Source organism: Drosophila albomicans, chromosome X (genome assembly GCF_009650485.2).
Source record: "Drosophila albomicans strain 15112-1751.03 chromosome X, ASM965048v2, whole genome shotgun sequence".
Taxonomy (NCBI): Eukaryota; Metazoa; Arthropoda; class Insecta; order Diptera; family Drosophilidae; genus Drosophila; species Drosophila albomicans.
Genome location: NC_047627.2, coordinates 11439278 through 11459651, shown reverse-complemented (window position 1 = coordinate 11459651; position 20374 = coordinate 11439278). Strand labels below are relative to the sequence as shown.

Below are 20374 nucleotides of genomic sequence, written 5' to 3'. Positions count from 1 at the left end.
TCAAAAGTGGTAAATATGCCATGCTTAAAATTTAAAAGTTGTCGAGAGTGATTGCATATTCAAGTATTTTATTGTATTATTAGTTTAATTGATGTTTTAAATGATAAAAGATTTACATAATCGAAATGTTTAATAGAGCATTTTTCACTCATATCTTTTACAATTTGCAGTTTGACAAAAAAAAAATTAAGAAAGCTAAATTCGACACAACGGTGCGATATTATTCTTAAAATATACCTATTAATATACCGTAATAATCCTGAAATATACCAACGACTATAAATGGTTTTTCCTTATACCACTAGATTAAACATATGCCGATATAAAAATATACCACATAATATACTGAAAATGCTTAAATATACCACTGCTTGTAATTGGTATTTTTATATATTTTACTGTACGCCAAAATATACCAAATAAAATACCGAAAAAATGCCCAATTACATCAAAGGCTTTAATTGGTATTTCAATTTGCAGTTTGACAAAAAAAAGTGAGAAAGCTAAATTCGACATAACGGTGCGATATTATTTTTAAAATATACTTAATAATATACCGCAATAATCCTGAAATATACCAACGACTATAAATGGTTTTCCTTATACCACTAGAGTAAACATATGCCGATATAAAAATATACCACATAATATACTGAAAACGCTGAAATATACAAATGCTTAGAATTGGTATTTTTATATATTTTACTGTATGCCAAAATATACCAAATAAAATACCGACAAAATGCCCAATTACATCAAAGGCTTTAATTGGTATTTCGATTAACTACTATAGTAAAAATATCAATATAAACCATAGTATATGCCAAAAGATGCCAAAAATATACCAAATATTTCAACGAAAAAGTATTGAAATATACCGAAGACTATAACAAGTGTTTCGATACTACAGTATAAATATACCAATATATAACATACTTATAGTACCAATAGAGTAAACATATACCGATATAAAAATATACCACATAATATACTGAAAATGCTGAAATATACCAATGCTTATAATTGGTATTTTTATATATTTTGCTATATGCCAAAATATACCAAATAATTCGACTACAGTATGAATATATCAATATAGAACATACTATATACCAAAGACTACTACAGTATAAATATACCAATATAAAACATACCGTGTACCAAAATATACCAATGTGTTGAAGAGTCGAATGATGATCTAAATAAAGTTCTACTGAACATTTATCCTAATTGCATTACATGTGCATTTAACGGAACTACAGTGAAGTGATCGTACTTAAATTAAATGTTGTTCAAGTACTGAGAACTCATTATTGGAATTATGTGATATGCATGGAAAAACAGTAAACATTAAATCAGACAAATAAATATTTCTTTTAATACTTCCTGGAAAATAACACACACACTTTGTGTCATTTCCATAAAAATAAACAGCCGAAAAAAGAAATTGAAATATGATGATAATATTTATGTTTATTTATTTTTGCACACCATTTTCTTTGCATGTGATAAGCATTTGAGTAATAGCAAATATTTTGCAAATACTCGTAAATGCGTATTTCAATTGGTGAAAATAATTTCATTGGCAGCCCGAGTTTATGGGATTCTCTTTGGCATAGTCTGAGAATCGAGGAGATGCTGAGATGCGTGCTAATAATAACCACAAAGTAGAATGCAATTTTATGACGAAAGCCTTGAATGCAAATACTTACAACTCGGAGATAAAAAGCAGCGAATGAATGAGAGGAATGTACTCGTAACCTCATTTTGTGTATCGCTCAGCCATGTTCTCGATAACTTGTTCATTACCCGAGTAAAGGGTGCAAGAGGTGCGGGGAAAAGGGCAAAGGGCGAGGAAAAAGAACAATATCTGTGTTTGTCTTTTACGAGGCATCGCATTTACTTAGTTTTAACGATTTCATAAAAAATTTTTATAGATTCGTTTTTCTCGTTTTGACTGTCAGCCAAGTCATCTGTGTGCGATATGTGTGTGTGTATGTGTGTGTGTTTGTGTGTGTGAGTTCACTTTAGTTTGCCACGCCTTCCGTCTTATTTTAATGATGTCGACGACACACTTCCTCCACATCGCCGTCACTTTTCCCGGCTTTTCTTTTCGGTTTTTATTTTTTTGGCGGCTGCTTATCGAAGGGAAAGCGAACGAAAAGCTATAAAACTGGCAAAGGCGTTAGACTGTTCACGTATGTGTGAGCGTGTGTGTGTGAATGTTCATCTGTCTCTCTCTCTCTCTCTCTGTGGCGTATCTTCTGCGTTCGCTTCGATTGAGCGCACTTCTTCAAAGGATTGTATCTGTTTTATGTGCTCTGCAGACATCTATTTACGCTTTTGCTTTATTTTATTAATTTGCACTTTGGCTGAAAGTGGGCGTGGTTGCCGCCTTGCACTTATCGAAAACTTGATACGGGACGAACGAAAGTAAATATTTTTGCAGTTTGCAGTTGGCAGTTGCAATGGAACCTAATAAAAAGAGAAGAGCCGCAGCCGAAGCTGAAGCCGAAGCTCTGCTCTGCCACAGGCAACCACCACAAACACATACACACACGTATCAGCACAAACACACACACACACACAAACACATTCACATATATATACACCCACATGCAGCGAGATACTGATGCTGATGTGGTTGCCAGCAGCAGCATGCAAAAATATTTGTACTCTGCCGCTGCTGCAGCTGCTGCTGCTACGGCTGTGGCAACTGTTGCAGCTGTAGCGGAAACGGAAACATGACACCTGCGCAGCACACACACACACACACACACACAGCAGCAGCAGCAGCAGCAGAATGGCAAACAAACAGACAAACAAACCGCGTCGAGATAAACAGCAACTTATTATGCGAACGCATGCAATGCGGCAAGTGTTGCAGGTGCAGGTGCAACTGCAGCTGCCACTAAGTGTGTGTGCACTCTCGCTCGGCAAGTGTGTGCGAGTGTGAGTGTGAGTGTGCTTTATCTGCAATTACAATGACAACAGCGAGCGGCGAGTTGAAGCGTGCTCAAGCGCCACTCACGCCCTATTTATTGTTATTGTTGCCAATTGCAACGAGCGAAGCGCTGACCGCTGACCACTGACCATTTGCCACGCCTCCCTGCTCACTGCTCACTTCCTCCCCCCTATTCTCAGCCAACATTGGCACACGCAAATGAGCGGCTTGTTTGCACTGTCATTGCTAGTCACACACATTCACACACTCACCTGTCACTCCTCACTCACACCTTGACCTCAAGCGAACAAACAAAAACAAAAAGTAAAAATAATAATAATAATTTGTGTGCAAACTTTGAGACATTTTTGAAGCGTTGTCGGAGATTGTGCAAACAGCTTTGTTAGCCACGCAAATAATTTAGACATTTTAGTGAAAAACTGCACAATACACGCTCACACACACACACCCGGACATGCCACAAATGTCAGTTGGGAATGCCACAAAAATGGAGGCCAAAAATTAGAAGCAAACAAACATGAATATATATTCGAATTAATGCATTTCGTCAACAATTTGCGCAATGCCGCAATGCCAACTGGCTGCTTGCAACTGCCACATAGACAACTCAAAACTGGAATGGAAGATGGAAGCTGCACACAGAGTCATAAAACTAAGCTTGAGAATGTTATTTACCCCCTTGAAAAAGAGAAAAATAGGAATAAAATGAAGCCATAAAACGACAAAGCGTACAAGGTCAAGAAATTTATGGCATTTCATATGCAATGACAGCTGGGAAAACGTGAAAATTCACACAACGCAAATACAAACACCACAATGCGCATATGAATTTAAGTTTTCAAAGCTATAACTATCGCATGGAGAATTAAATAGAGAAAAAGTCCGATATGTGTGATGCTAAAAATGCTCCGTTGAAGTTTAAATTATATATTCACAAGATAAGTCATATCATAAGTTTCATGTTTGATATTTTATTTCTCTTAAGAAGATAGAGAGAGACCAAGAAACAGCGATGTCATAGAATACGTTTTCATTAATAACGTTAAAACTAGAATCAAGAGTTGATCAAAGAGACTTATACACGCTACTAGTAGCTAACTTTCGGTATATTTCAGTATGTTAATATGGTATATTTTTTGGATTAATACTGCTCTGTGTTGATTTTAAGGAGTGCAGATTTCTTACATTTAATATAGGAATTAAAGTATTCCAACGATGTATATTTAACAAATTATTTTTATGATTAAACGTTGAAAGCGCTCTATTTTGTAAAAGAAACTGTTCTCAATCGTAATTTTCAACTGCTAAAAAGTATCAGATTAATAAAGTCAACAGTGAATCGAATGCGCTTCTCGGAGTTAATTGAAGCTACTGCAACAATTTAATTTCCCCACAGTAGACCTTAATCTTCGAGAGGATATTAAACTGGTGGCACTTTTTTAGCCAGCTGCAAAACGAAATGCTAGAAATGTTTATTCTGAACTTTTTTTTTGGTCTTTTTGCTGAAGGCGATAAAATTCATTTGTTCTATTTTATTCACTTTTGTTGAAGAAAAGCGCATATTAAACAATGAATTTGCATATGCATGAGAGTGTGTGTATTTGTGTGGCTTATTTCGGCATAAATTACATGTTTTTTTAATTGAGCAGACTACAAAATACCCGGCAGCAGTAGGAGAGATTGCAACTGTTCCTTTGCGCTGATAAGTATGCTATAAAAAAAGTAAATAATTCAGTAAATAATTAGGGTAGAAGTAAATCGTAAATATGATTTCGTTTTTTAATGAATAGACGAAAGATTAACCGGCAACAGCAGCAAACTTCCACTCAATTTGAATTCCAATTGCGCGTTTTACACTGCGCTTAAAAGTGTGCTATAGAAATTTGTGCAGCAATTAATCGTATTTTGTATTGCGAGTTCTTCCGTTCGATACATTAAACATACATTATGAATATTTGGGTATTCCCACTTAACACACATATGTTATGTGCAGCCATAGCCAACAGCTTTTTATTAAACAGACTATGGAATACCCGGTAGCAGCAGAGTTTGCATAGTTAGCTGCGCTTAAAAGTATGTTAAAATTAATAGTACTTAGGATGTGGAGCACATTAAGCATGTTCAAATAGCTGTAAATACTATATATTGTAATTCACACTTGTGTTTATACTGGACAGACTAGAGAATACCCGGCAGCAGCATCAAAGATCCAGGGGGATATTCGTAATATTTCAGTAAAACTATTTACTTAGCAATAAATATCACTCTTTCACACATTGAGCATACTCGGTTATCTGACAATTATTGGGTATTCACACGTTTTTGTATGGTTGACTTCAGGTCCTTGGCAAGCGAAGCCAAACGAAGCCAAACTGGGCTTAATGTGGGTGTGGCTGACAAATAGTTGATGCGCTGCCATGGGCACGTCTCTCCTCTCTGCCTCTCTCTCCCCTCCGCACCATCCGCTACATCCTCTGCTGCTGCTGCTGCGGTTGCTGCGCGTGTTTCATGCATTTTTAAGCAGCCATTTGTCAAGCGCGTGAAAAGTGTTGCCTGCTTTTGGGCACTCACTCTAACACGCACACACACACACACACACATACTCATACGCAGCTGCAGGCAAACATGTGTGAGTGTGTGTGCGTGTGCATGTACTTACAAGTCGAGCAAAACTTTTAATTAACCAAAATTGAGGCTCCGCGGCATCCACAAAGAATTTTTCACACAAAGCCAAAGGGGCATTTACCTGGGCCAAAGTCACTCGGCGTTTTTTTGTTGTTGCCTGACTGAAAAGTTTGCCGAGTTTTTCTTTTTACTTTTACCACAAGCACTGCACACACACACACACGCACACTTCTACAACTACTGCTAATGTATGGAAAGCTCGTATAAAAGGCCTAAAAAACTTTTTTGCCGAGCGACATGCAAAGTACGAGTACTTAAGGAAGTTGCAAGTCAATTCAGCGCTAGCAGCGACTCAAAAGATCAAAATCACGCCAACTTCAGTATGTCTTTGGTGTGCTGTACTTGTCAGTCAGCATGACAGCAGACGGCAGACAGCAGACAGCAGACGGGCCGAGTGATAAGAAGCTCACCTTTTGATGTGGAGCTGCCTCACATCAAATTTGCCTGCGGCTAATGACAGAAACCACGAAATACATACGCTAAGCTTTAAATGCATTTTACGCCAGCTGAATTTCGAATTTAAAAATGCCTTCACGTTATTTTGTAGAGTAATAGCCGTAAATCAACAGTATGCTAGTTTGTCTGAGATACTGCTTAACTTTCCTGCAATATTTGTATATCCGCTAGCCATAAGGTAGAAGAGTATCACAACAGGCAGAAGGAGGTATCTCCGATGGTTAGTCGGGACGATATATCCATGTCCGATTTAGCTGACAATCTGGTATATTTTGTACTCTATATTTTGAAGTATGTATATCAATGATAAAATTGAGTATTTTTGGTATACTAGTTTGGTATATTTTAAGAATAATGTCGGCTACCTCGATATATTGTAGCAATGTGTTTTTTAGTAAACAATCAGGTATATTTTGGTATACTTTTGGCATTCTTGTTTGGTTAATAATAATACCGGGTATCTCACAGTCGAGCATACTCGAATATGGCTTTATACACAACAGACAGAAGAAGGCATCTCCCAAAGAATATGTGTACATATACTTTTTCTGGTATATTATGTAGTATATAAATATACCAAAAATTCGTTTAGCAATGTGGTATATTTTACACTCTATGGTATATTTTGAAATATATCAAATATATAATTACCAAATAAGGCATTTGGTATATTTTTAGAATTTTTTAGTAGACCAGCTGGTAGATTTTAAGAAAAATACCGGGTATCTCGCAGTCGAGCACACTCGAATGTCGCTTTATATACTGCAGACAGAAGAAGGCATCTCCCAAAGAATAGGTGTACATATACTTTTTCTGATATATTATGTAATATATAAATATACCAAAAATTCGTTTAACAATGTGGTATATTTTACACTCTATGGTATATTTTGAAATATATCAAATATATAATTACCAAATAAAGCATTCGGTATATTTTTAGTATATTATAGTAGACCAGTTGGTAGATTTTAAGAAAAATGCCGGGTATCTTACAGTCGAGCATACTCGGATAAAGAAAATAACACAAATTCTTATGAACTCCCCCTTTAATTTTAAGCTGGGAAAAAGAATATTAAAATGTAATGAAAATTGCTAAAAAATAAGTTAAGTTAAGTTCAAGTGTTGTTAAATTTTGCCCCTTTATGATGATGTTGGCTACAACATTTTCGCTTGTGGTTGAATATTAAATAAATTCCCTGCTATTGCTTGTTAATCACATTCACTCATGCTTCCCTTTTTTTCTCTCTCTCTCTTTCTCTTCCACTTCTCTCTCTTTGTTTCTCTTTATGCTTTGCTCTGCGTACTTTGCAGATTCGGAACTGGAAGAATTCGAGACGCCAGCTCGCTACAGACCAGACTCACTGAGCGCCCTGAGTCGTGCCACCCGCTTCACAGAGGATGAAATCAAACGAATTTATCGCGGTTTTAAGGCTGAGTGCCCCACGGGCGTTGTCAAGGAGGATACCTTCAAAGTGATCTATTCGCAGTTCTTTCCTCAGGGAGGTTCGTGCGGTACAGTATAATTTGTTTCGTTAACATTTGTGACTTGAACTAGTGATTTGACTAACGCTTGCCTCTCCTATCTTTATTTACATATTATATATTATATAGTATTACTCGTTTCTCGTTTAGTTCCATTCGATTACACCACACAATCAGTACGATATCGAATTTATTCAGAACATCAGATCGTGCATTAGAACTCATCAACGCAACTTGCAACACGCTTCAACTCAAAAATTTCGAGTGATCTCGATTTAAATAATATTAAAATGTTATTCTTGATGTGACAAATATTGAGTTATGTTATAAGTGTTAGCTATAAGTAGTATGCGTAATTTATGTAAGAGTGTGAGTGTGAGTGTGATTGATGCAACAATAATTTCATTCCATTCTATTCATAATGTTCAGACTACAGATTGTTCCATTAAAATGCATTTTATTTTCTCTAATTTATATCAGCAATGATTTAATATAGTTAAAATTCATTCAACAAACTTTGTCATCGTCTATCTTGTTTGCCATCCATTCACATTAATACATTTCCAGCTTTCAGTTACAAAGATAGTTTGCCGACAATGTAATGATAACAGATTTGATTAGTTTTCTTGGCAACATTATATTGTAGCTCACAAAGTTCATGCGGAGAAAAAACATTTTGTGCTGATAGCTTGCATCCATCTTAGTCAGCAGAGAAAAGTAACTTAAAGTTTTGTGAAAATCGTTGATTGTTGATTACTTTCCGTTTGATTTTCCATTAGAATTATTATTTGTTTACATTGTATAGAATGAAGCATTATTGGCATTTATTAGGAACCCAATTTTTGGTTGTAATTAGGCCAGAAAAATGCCAAGTCAAAACACAGACACTTAATCAGTTTTAAATGGCAAGCGAAGCGAGAAGAAGCAAACGCAATCCTTGTCAAAGTCCTGGCATGGGATCGAGGTTTTGGCTTGACCCAAATTCCAACGAGAGACTAAGAAGAAGAAGAAGAAGACGATTCGCATTGTTATCTGTTATCAATCGAGTGAGTCTCGTCTGGACAGCCCGCATCGTAAATGGAACGAGAGAGAATGCTAAATGGTGAATGCCAAATGGCTCAATGACAGCCAACTGAGGGGCCATCGGCCACTATTGGCTATTGGCTATTGGCTTTTGCCTCTTGACTGTTTTGCCAAAATTCAGTTGCCTTTGGGCATGTCTCATCGCAGCTCGGAGCACGGAGTGGTATTATCGTTATTATTGCCCGCTTTTGTCAGTGACCAAAACAAAGGCCAATGCCAGGCTATTGACCAAGGCTTTGTGCCCGGATTGGATGGGGCATTGATAAATAGATGCACAAACACGAGAGGATGAAAGAGGGAGGCGGAGGAGGGGGCAACGAAGTGATAGCAAAAGAGTTGCTAGAGAACTAGGGAAGAATGGCAGCCCCATTCGGGAATTCGTGCTTGGACCCTTTGCTTGCCATGTTTAAACTGAAAATGTTGAGAGAGCAAATTAGCAAAAGTATAAAAAGCAAAATCATGTTTCACAAGTCGCGACTACGCTTCGTTTTTGGGACGATGAGAGGGGAGACCAAGAGGAGATTGTGGATTCTAGGGTCATGTAGAGCAAGGCAAATGGGCGAAAGGCTAAACCAGAGCAAGGCAGGCAGCCAGGCAGGCAGGCAGGCGAGCCACCACCCACTTGACCTCGTTTGAATAACAAGTAAATTTGCTCATTTACTTTTTACCACGCGGCTGCTGCCATAAATAAAAGCTGCCTGTGCCACAAAGCGAGCCAAGTTAAGGCGTGGATAATGAGCTGCTGCTGCTGCTGCTGCTGGACAGACTAACCGACTGACTAACTGACTGACTGACTAACTGACTGACTGAGTGAGTGACCAATCAGGCAACTGAAACCATGAAAGACAACCTTCAAGCGGGGTTAATACAATGTAGATAGCAAAAAAACACAACCGCATTTTCAACAAAGAAACAAATACGAAAATTCGTATGTCTTTCATCTGGTTTAGTTCTTTTTTTTTTTTCTTTCGCCAGAAAATTAAAATTTTTTCCCTCTTATTTTTCCGGTTGGCATATCGATTTCCCTCACAACTAGAAACTGCTTTAAAAAGCACAAAAAATATATAAAACATTTTGTGTGCGGGGGGAGAAATCTCTTGGCATTCTCAAGAAGAGATGGAAAATATATACGAGAATGTGCAAAACTTATTTGCATGTATATAAGCAGATACGATACTTTCAAGTGGAAGTGGAAGTTTAAGGTGTGCTTATGTCTGAAATGGAAACTGTGCTCAATATCTTGGCAAATGCAAAAGGAGTAAGCACAACTATGTTGGCTGCTTAGTTGAACTACTTATGTTGCCATATGCATAGCCAAGTAGGTGCGTCTACAATAAATTGTACTTCAAATCCACGATTATGTGTGCCCGACTATCTGACTGTCTTCCTGACTGTCGGTCTGTCTTTCTGTCTCTCTGCCTGTGCACTAATCCCCTCGGGCATGGAAATATATATAAAACGAAACACACAAGGAGCGAAAGAAAGAAAGCAGAAATATTGCTACACATGTTCGCCACTAAATTATTATAATAAACTTATTTTTGTGTAAAAAGGGAAAACGGGAAAAGGAAAAGACATGATGGCAATGGGCGAATATTCGTAGAACAGGGAAAATGTTAGAGCTTTGCCGGCAAAGCTGACAAACAAGCATCGACAGGAGGAGCAGGGCAGGAAATGCTTGTAAAAAAGCAAAGTAAACACGAGACATGCTGTGCCTCAGTTATCTGATGAAAAATAAATAATGAAATCATTTTTTATTTTGATAAGCCGCTTTGCCACTCCGCCAAACTCCGGCGACCTCCGACCTCCGACCACGGGGTAACCTAATGCCTCTATATAGAACACACACACATACACGAACAACAACAACACACACATACACAAAAAAAAAATCATCATCAAAGTTGGTGATTTATCACTTTTGTGTCCCCACCGCCTTGGCATTCCATTCCACTCCGTTCCGTTCCGTTCGGCGTCGTTCCGTTCCGTTTCGTTCCGCTTTGTGCCACATACATTAACGCTCCTCAGATTTTCTTTGTTTTTCATCTCCCTCACTCCAGCTCTCTCTCTCTCGCTTTCGCTGTTTGTGTGTGCGTTGCGAATTTTGCGCACAAATTTTATAACAATTTTTACATGGCACATTTGCAGTCATTTTGATTTGGCCCAACGTTAAAACATATCTGACAGCCAGCGGGAACAACAACAGATGCTGGCTCAGCTCTCGCTGCCTTTGAGCTTTGACCTTGCCACGGGGTCGAGGGGGAGTGGGAGTGGGAGTGGGAGTGGGAGTAGTAGGGAGGCGTGGCAGCAGGCGTTATGCGTCATAAAAACACATTAAGTATCAAACGGCGACAATAAACTTTGACAAATACATTTTTGGCATTGCGCGAAGACGCAAAACAATGTTTCCCTCCCCTTACCCACTCCACCCCCTTCTTCACTGACTGGCAGGGGGCAGAGAGGAGGAGAGCGCGCCCTAAGCATCGAATTGCCGCTGCTGGCAAAAGTCGTCAGCAACCGAAAGGCCAAACCACATCACATAAAATTGCTCTTTGCCAGCGTCAATTTTATGAACTGCATTCAGCGGAAAGAAGAGCGAAGGAGAGAGGGAGGGAGGGAGAGCAAGGGAGAGGGAGAGGGAGAGGGAAGCAGAAAGGTGTGCAGCCTGCCTGCAACGAGGCAAGTCGTAACCATAAAGGGCACAAATGAGCGACTGTCTGGCAATAATCTAAATGTAATGTGATGGCCAGATAAGGACATTTGCAGCAAGTGCTCGCCAGAGAAACAGAGATACAGAGAGCGAGAGAGCGAGAGAGAGAGAGAGGGAAGTGTAAGATTATGAAATGCTGCAGTAAAGCGGGCTTAAAGTAATTGCCACATGTGTTGCACTGACTGCAGAGATACTCTATAATTAGCATATGTGGTTATCAGCTGCAGAGAATCTCACTTCAGTTCAGACAAACTTGCGACATCATTTGCACAACATTTGGCAACTTATCAGCACAGTCTTAGCCCCACACACACACACATATACACACATACTCGCACTCTTATCATGTGAGGGGCACACACTCACATAATTAGCTGAGAACTGCCAGAAAATTGCGGGGGATGAAGGTTCACTCGCAAGTCGAAAGTCCTTTCTTGGTTTTTTTCATTTGCCGACTTTTAGCGATAAACAAAAACTTTGTGGCTGACAAAACGAAAGTTTAGTTGCAACAATTTTTTCATGCCCGACGGGGCCAAAGGAGCAGAGAGCGAAAAGGGCACCGGGATAGCTGGATAGCACGGTGCATGGTGGCATTCCTTTGAGCAAAGTCAAAAAGAACGGGGCCCACATAAAAGTTGTTGCGACCCAACAATGACACAGCAGCCATCTCTCTCTCTCTCTCTCCCCCTCTCCCTCCGCTGTCTTCCGCCTCTTTTGTTTCCCTCTCATCTTTATGCTGACACGAAAGTTCTCTTTCAGTTTGAGTTTCAGTTTCGTTTTCGCTTCAGGTTGAGTTTTCCCTCCCTCTCCCTTCGCCATTCACATTTACATTCTTAGTTGTGTTTGTATTCACTTTCATTCACATTCACATTCACATTCGCATTCCCGTGCTCCAATCGCAGTTTATTTTGTTGTCGCATAGTTTATCGAAGACGTAAACACAGCACTTGCAAATGTAATCGCTTGTACATTCAAATCATTGTGTGTATGTGTATGTGTGTGTGTGTGTTGGCATTTAAATGTGTATGTGTTTTGTGTTCTGTGTTCTTGTGTGTGTATTTGTAGTTGAGTTGACAGTTCATATAAACGCATACTCGTTTAATCAAAAGTTAGCAGCTTAAAAGTCGAAGAAGCCTCGAAGACTTTTATGTCCCGGCTTCTGAGAGCTCAACTCCCCCATTTAACGCATTCCTTTTCTCCTTTTCATACACACCAAAAACAACGTCAATGTCAATAACCACAACAACAACAACAACGACAACTTCAACAGCAAATCCAACATTATATGCACATTATGTATTCAATACACTGGATCAGGATCACAGCGGCATTGTCAGCTTTGAGGTAAGTTGAACTCAACTCGCATAACAAATGTTTCAGTTGTGTCTTTAACTAGTTTAAAACTCATTTCTGACATTTCATTTAATAAAACTCAATTTGCGTATACGTAATATTTGCAATTGTTAGCATAAAGAAAGAAGAAAAACAAATTTAAGAAATAATTTTGTATGACGCCTTCGGAAATCGGGACATATATTTTAAATGAAGAACAATAATGATATACCAAATATACCGGTCGGTATATTTAAGTATTTTTCCGGAGTATTTGTTTAGAATATGGTTTTATTGAAAATGAAACTCGACCATAGCTTTAATACTTGTTTTTGGCTGTCACTTGTGTGATACATTTAATCTGAAATTTCGTATACGTAGTATTTGGGAATTCTTCTCATTAACCACGCAAAACGAAAGTATTACTAATATGATATTATTCATTTTTATAAATCAAATCGTATAAAAAATGTTTCAGGTCTTTTCTGAACTATTTGCTAAGGTCACACATTTCATTGAATACAACTCGACATGCGTATACTTAATATTTGGGACTTGTTCCCATTGAATACGCATAACAAGTGCTTCAATTGCATTTAATTTCATATAAAACTCAATGCCACAATAAGCAACGAATTAAGTTAAGTCTTTTAACTATTACTCATTAATATTTGTTTATTGTTTTTATTAAATTTCTATACCAAATGTTTCACTCAACTCTTCAGCTATCACTAAAGTGATATAATTAATTTTAGTACTTGCTCTCATTGAATTCGCATAACAAATTTTGGAGTTACTTTTAGAACTATCTTCAGTTACACATTTGCTTTAATATTAATATTTAATACTCGGAACTTTTGACCAATAAAATCATATAAAAATTCAGATCAGTTACCTCACATTGACTTCAAATTCACGTATTCAAGTGTTGTTATCATTAAATTCGTATAACAAATGTTTTAGATACTTCTTTATTTTATAAAACTTAATTTGCGTATGCTTAAAATTTGTGAATTGTAAAACTGAATTCTCCAACTTTATTTGCGTATGTTTGTGAATTGCTATCAAACGTAATAAAAGTAATGAAAATGCACATCAGTTTTATGCTATTTATTTGAAAATCTATTCCTCGGCAAATTTAAATATAAATTGGCTGAGAATAAATAGAACTTTATACGATGAATTCAAGGTAATCTTTTGACAATAAATAATAAATTCAGTTTTGCTATTTTTATGGTAAAATTCGAGAGGCAACTAATTCAAGTATAATGCGAATATTCACAATAAAAATCCCCCTTTTGTCAGAAATTTAGGCATGAATATTTCCCAGACGCATTTATGCATATTCTCCGAAATGTGATGGGTTTTCCCCATGTGCCAGATGGTGTAAATTTTGTGGATGGACAGCTCACTTTAAGTTTCTTAAAAACAATGGAAAAATGATGCTAATGCTTCATAACGAACAAGAATATCAACAGAAGCTGTTTCAATATGCCAAAAGTGATGCATTTATGGCATTTTAAATTCACATGTGAAGAACAAATGAATACAAATATGAATTTCGCTTCAAATAAAAGATTCTTTTGCTGATAAGCAGCTGCAATTCTTTGAGCAGTTAACAAGTGTGTTCAAAATCCGTTAAGCGACCAAATGCAAATACTCCAGCTCCAACTCCAACTCCAACTCGAACTTGTTTTGTCCGTTTTGTCGGCACATTTGGGTCAAACTTTAAACTTTAGTTGAGCATCGACGAAGTCGTTAAACAAGTGACGCCGCAGCAGGGTCAGTGCAAGCTCGGAACAAAAAAAAAAAAAAGACTGTAATATAGCTGGGAGCTAATAAAAGACCAGGGAATGCGCCAGACATAGTCAACGGCGAAAGCGAACACTAAAAACAAACAGAACAAGGAGCAAAAAAAAATGAATGAAAGAAAGAAACGAACTACGTAGTGTGGAGGGAGTTGAAAGCCTTTTGGTTTTACATGGAAATCGTTAAAGCAGGAAATGGGAATGGGAATGGAAAAAACGTCAGCTGCGCGACTCAGCGATTGTTAAGAAGCTGAGTTTGGGTTGTGTGTGTGTTTAAAGAGTTGGCCGTCTTAAAGTCAAAATGTGAACAGAGACTGTCGAACATTTTAATGCGCCTAAGCACTTGGCAAATAATTCAATTTAATATACTTAGTTATGTACTCTCGAGGGAAAATGTTGTTACTTGCTTAGTGCTGCTTTCTACTTTCTACTTTCGACTTTCGACTTGCGACTCGCTCTGTTCTTTGCTTTGCTCTGCTTTGTGGGTGGGCTCAGTGGTCAGCCAAGTGAGACACAGCATCCGATAACAGGAGCAGCAGCAGAAAGCGCTTAAGCACAATGAAATTACTTTAGACATTTTAAGCATAAAATATGGCTGACAGTTGCGTTTTGAAACTCCGCGACAACCAACGCAGACTCAGACTCAGACTCAGGCTGCCCCTTGCCTCCATTGGCATCCTCTCTAGAGGGCGTTGAGTGGTTGCGTAGCCGACTGGTTGCCCTCGTCCAAAAAGAGCACAACAACGACAACGAGGTCCCAGCTCATTTAGTTGCGGTTTACTAGCAACAACAACAACTACGACAACGACATGTCGACAAGAGCTATGAAAGTCCTTTGGCTAGATGTTTTAGCGCTCTATTAAACGCCACAGGCCACAGTCAAGTTGTAATAAGCAAAGTTCGAGGTGCACATAGTACAACTAAGTACTATATACAAGTTCTCTGAAACTCTGCACTTTACTCCATCCCCTTTTCCCTCCTCCAACTCTCTTTCTCTCTCTCTTGCTCACACTTTAATGCGCTGCAAAAAGTTGGTTGTCAAGTTTCTTGCTCGAAAAGTGCTTGTCATTGATGGCTGATGTGTTGCGTTCGGGTTCGAGTTCCAATCGCGACAACTTTCGAAACTGCCAGAGACAGCAACTGATTTGTTTTAAACATTAAACAAACACCCACACACGAAAGCAGATTTGACTTCTTAAAACATATAGAGAGAGCGCATGGGGTTTTCGATTGATACATAAATTATGACTTTACTCATTATAATAGCTTAGAAATGTGACTTGGCTATCCGCGACCTTCTCATTATGAATCCAAAGTATCGATTAACGTTTTGTGTAATTGACTTTAATTTATCCTACACCTGTTTCTACTTGTACATATATTTAAACAAAGCACTTTTTAACCAGCCATGGTAGTAATTGACTGATTTCAAGCAATTTGAGGATGAATTGCATTGTTAGATGTTGTTTTAAAAAATGTTATATTTTAAATAGTATAAAATAAATTGTATAAGATTGTGCTTTATTACATATTTTTCCATTGTCATACTTACATATGTATGTATATTTTTATCTAGTAATTACAATATTGCATTCATTTTTTTAAGTAAAACAATGGAAAAATCCCAATAAATCCCATAATTTTGTTTCTTTATTATTACAATCTTATACAATTTGAATTATAGCACTTTTCAAGCAATATTTTTATTAGTTTGGTTCATTTTATTTTTACAGCCACAAAAAAATTATAGTCACCATAGTATTATGTCTTTATGATTTTATTGAGAAATTCTATGGCGAAACATTTTGCGAGCGACTCAATTTACAGTAAATAAAAAACTCAAACTGAAATAATTTTAAAAATAAGTACAGGTTATTCTTATAGCTTTATATTAGCACTATATTTAGAGCTAGATTGATTTTATTAACTTTTTCTGTTTTACGATATAAAATAAATACAAATTTGTTCATTTTGTGTTCATTTTTGCAATCATCTTAAAATAGAAAAATAATAACAACAACATTCTTAACTCTTATTAAAGTGATAATCAAGAGCTATAAAATAAAAAAAAATGTTTTGTTTTGTTTTATTTGTTCATCTGGGAACACTCTCAATAACTAAAGATAGTTTTATACAATATTTTTTTAAGTGTGTGTTTTCTTTTTTTAAGTTCGCATGACGCAAAAGTCAACTGAATGCAATTAATTTATAAAGTTTACATAAAAATAAATATAATATAAATACTGTTGCACAAAATATTTCCGACATATACATACATACACATAAAAATGGTTATTTTAATTGTCTAACATAAGAAGTTGCAATGCTTAAACAAAAACATTTGCTAGTTCAATGATCAAAAGAAATCCGCAATGCTTTCCTCGTAAAGTAGAAGAGATTAAGTCTAACAGAAGAAATTGCTATGACATTCGTTTTTTCAAGAATTGAAACCGGAAGAGAAGCAAGCGTTAAGTACGCTTAGTAAGTCTAACGGAAGAAGTTGCTATATTAATTAAACGAAAAAATTTGCTAGTTCAACGATCAAAGTAAAGACGCAGACGTTCCTCATTAAATAGAAGAGAACGCTAGTTGTAATTAAGTCTAAAAGAAGAAATTGCTATTAGTCAAACGGACAAAGTTGCTACATTCGTTCGTTCAAGAAGTGCAACCAAAGAAGTATAGCAAAAATGCTTGCTCTGTGTTTACGTGGGGGCGCTGAAAATATCCAAGTTCTTCCTTTTCCGAAATAAAAACACTCGCGGTTTTTTCTTATAATAAACATGTATTTATTGCAAACTTTTCGGGTTGTTGATAACGCACAATTGGGGGGGTAATTATACCGGAGCGAAAGAAGCGAAAATCAGAACTAACAATAGAGAAAATGCCGACGGCATTTCGTCGATCTATTGTGCTGAGCGCGGCTCAGCGGTGGTGAGTTGTGGGAGAGAGAAGCTGAGAGCACTGGAGCTTGAGTGCATTCTTACGCACTGAGCGCATTGCTAGTGAGCGAAAAAGCTTTGAGTGCTTTTCGGTCGGCGGAGCGGAGGTGTGCCTCTCACTTAGCAAGGCGCTCGCATCAACATTCTCCCCCCCTTGCAATATTGGGATTGCAAAAAATAACAAATTTGGGAGGATACCCGGCAGGACAATATCAGGATAGATAGAGTGGGTGTGTCTTGGAGCGCAACGACGCCGTGCAGACTCCTTCAGCGCCCATGCGAGTGATGGAGAGCCCAAGGCCCCTGGCAACGACTCGCTGATGCGGCTTACTGGACAACACGGATCCAACTCGCGCTTCGAAAACCGCAGTCCCCATGTGTATCCTGACCGCCGCAGTGGGGAGTATGCTCACTCCTTTGCACTGGAAAGCGCCGTCTGCGGGAGCTAGGCACGGGCCGGGAGCGTGGGTGAGTGGGCCTGTGGATGACGGCATGGAAAATGTTGACACGGGACGTCCTTGGTGGTTCTTCTCCGGAGGGTGCCGGGTGGTCGCGTCGGCTCCTGGGCTGGCGCGAAGTTGTGACGGGAGGCACGGAGACCCCACGCGGAGTGACCGGTGCCATCGGTGCAGAGGAAGACTGCGTCTCCGTCCGGGATCGTTCGACGGACAGTCGAGCTGAAAGAGGCTCTAAGGGAGGTCCTGTCACAGGATCAATCGTATAGGTTCGGTCGACGGACAGTCGAGCCGAAGGTGTTGGAACCGATTTTGAATGGGGGCCTAACAAAGGCTTGCGTTTAGAGGATCGTTCGACGGACAGTCGAACCGAAGAAGGATCAGAGTGGGGTCCCGTCACAGGACCAATGGCGAAGTTTCGTTCGACGGAAAGTCGAGCCGAAAAAACTGAAATAGATTTGGAGGGGGGTCCTGTCACAGGACCGATCGTAGGAGTTCGATCGACGGACAGTCGAGTCGAAAAGGACGAGATGGAGTTAGAAGTGGATTCCGACACTGGGCCGGTCAGGATCCAACCGAAAATGGTCTCTTGACCAATGAGGGTCCCACAAACGTTCTGACGAGAACCGCCGAGAAGAACGGATGGGAGGATATCCGCGCCCAAAAGCACGTCTATCTGCGAATTCTCATAGAACTTGGGGGTCGGCCAGCGGAATGCTTGGCAGATTGTCGAGGATGGTTTGTGGGACAGCGCATGAGGGCAGTTTTCCTGCTAATTGCGGAAGGACGAAAGCCGATGCCTCAATCTGCAGATCTGGTCGCAACGGGGAGCCAATTAGGAATTGGCAATGCTTTCGGGGCTGGGCTGCTACAACTTGAGTCAGCCCAGAAACGTGGGCTTGAACGGATGTGTATGGCATCCTCAAGCGCTTGAACAATCGTTCAGAAATGAAGGTAGCCTCTGATCCGGAATCGATCAGAGCCCGTGCTGTGTGCCGAACGCCGTGATGGCAAATATGTACAACAGCTGTACTCAGCAGAACACCTTGTGTGTTAACTGCCAGGAATGATTGCACATTAGCTGACTGGGAAGGAGTGGACTGTATATTTGGAGTGGGATTAGTGACTGTCGGCGTCGGGTTGACTCGATGCAAGAGTGTATGATGGCGACCCTTGCATGTAAAACAGTTGTGCGCACTTGTGCACTTGGCCTGGACATGGCCTCGTGCGAAACAGTTTAAGCACAGCTTCTGTTGCTTGATATGGTTGACCCTTTCATTGACACCCTTAGTAAGTCTTAGTAAGTCTAACGGAAGAAGTTGCTACATGTTAAACGGAAGCCGTTGCTACTTCGCTAGACGTATAACAGACGACGTTTCTGCAATACACGGAGACATAAAAATTAAGAAGGGGTTGCTAGCTGTGATGTCATGAATAACCGAGGGCAAGCGAGAGCGCGATAGTTGCTTGCTGAAGCATTCGCTGATCGTGTCTAATGTTCGTGACTAAACGTTGGGCTACGTGTAAGCGTCTGAGCGAGAGCGAGAAAGCGAGCGAAGCGATTGTAGAAATCAACGCAACAGTATTACGCACTTGCTGCATTGTAAGAGTAAGGGAGATAGAAACACTTGTAGTCTGTGTAGTGGAAGAAGTTGCTACTTGAAAAGTATAAAGGGAAGCCAATGTTATGCATTAGAGGATGCTGCTTAGTGTTGATTACTACTACATGTTAAACGGAAGCTGTTGCTACTTCGCTAAATATAAAACAGAAGACGTTGCTGGAATATACGAAGGCGTAAATGTTAAAGAGAAGACGCTGCTAGCTGTGATGTCATGAATAAGAAAAGTTGCTGTTAAGATGAGAAAGTTACAAGGTGTAGACGAGTGCAAGCGAGAGTGCAATAGTCGCTAGCCAAAACGTTCGCTGATCGTGTCTAATGTTCGTGACTGGACGTTGGGCTACGTGTAAGCGTCTGAGCGAGAGAAAGTGAATGAAGCGGTTGTAGAAATTAAAGCAACAATATTACGCATATGCATGCATTGTGAAAGTAAGCGAAACAGAAACAATTGCAGTCTGTGTAGTGGAAGAAGTTGCTACTTGAATAAGTATAAAGGAAAGCCAATGTTATGCATTAGAGGATGTTGCCTAGTGTTGATTATGTCTAAGTTGCTACATGTTAAACGGAAGCCGTTGCTACTTCTCTAAATGTATAACAGAAGACGTTGCTGCAATACACGAAGATGCAAATGTTAAAGAGAGCAGTGATGTTTTCCAGTTATGCTGACAGTTGAAAGCTGTAGGCGAGAGCAAGCGAGTGCGCAATAATCGCTTACCGAAACGTTCACGGATCGTGTCTAATCTTCGTGACTAAACGTTCCTCCGCGTGTAAGCGTCTGAGCGAGAGAGAAAATGAGCGACGCGATTGTAGAAATCAAAGCAACAACTTACGCATATG

General features: G+C 39.0%; 1 protein-coding gene across 1 annotated transcript in view; it reads left to right on the top strand.

Moving 5' to 3' along the window:
• Positions 1 to 20374, top strand: part of LOC117578282 (uncharacterized) — a 38416-nt gene that overhangs the window by 7796 nt on the left and 10246 nt on the right. The window contains 2 exon segments of the mRNA XM_034263719.2: positions 7421 to 7612; positions 12655 to 12728. Coding sequence (XP_034119610.2) covers positions 7421 to 7612; positions 12655 to 12728 — 266 coding nt within the window.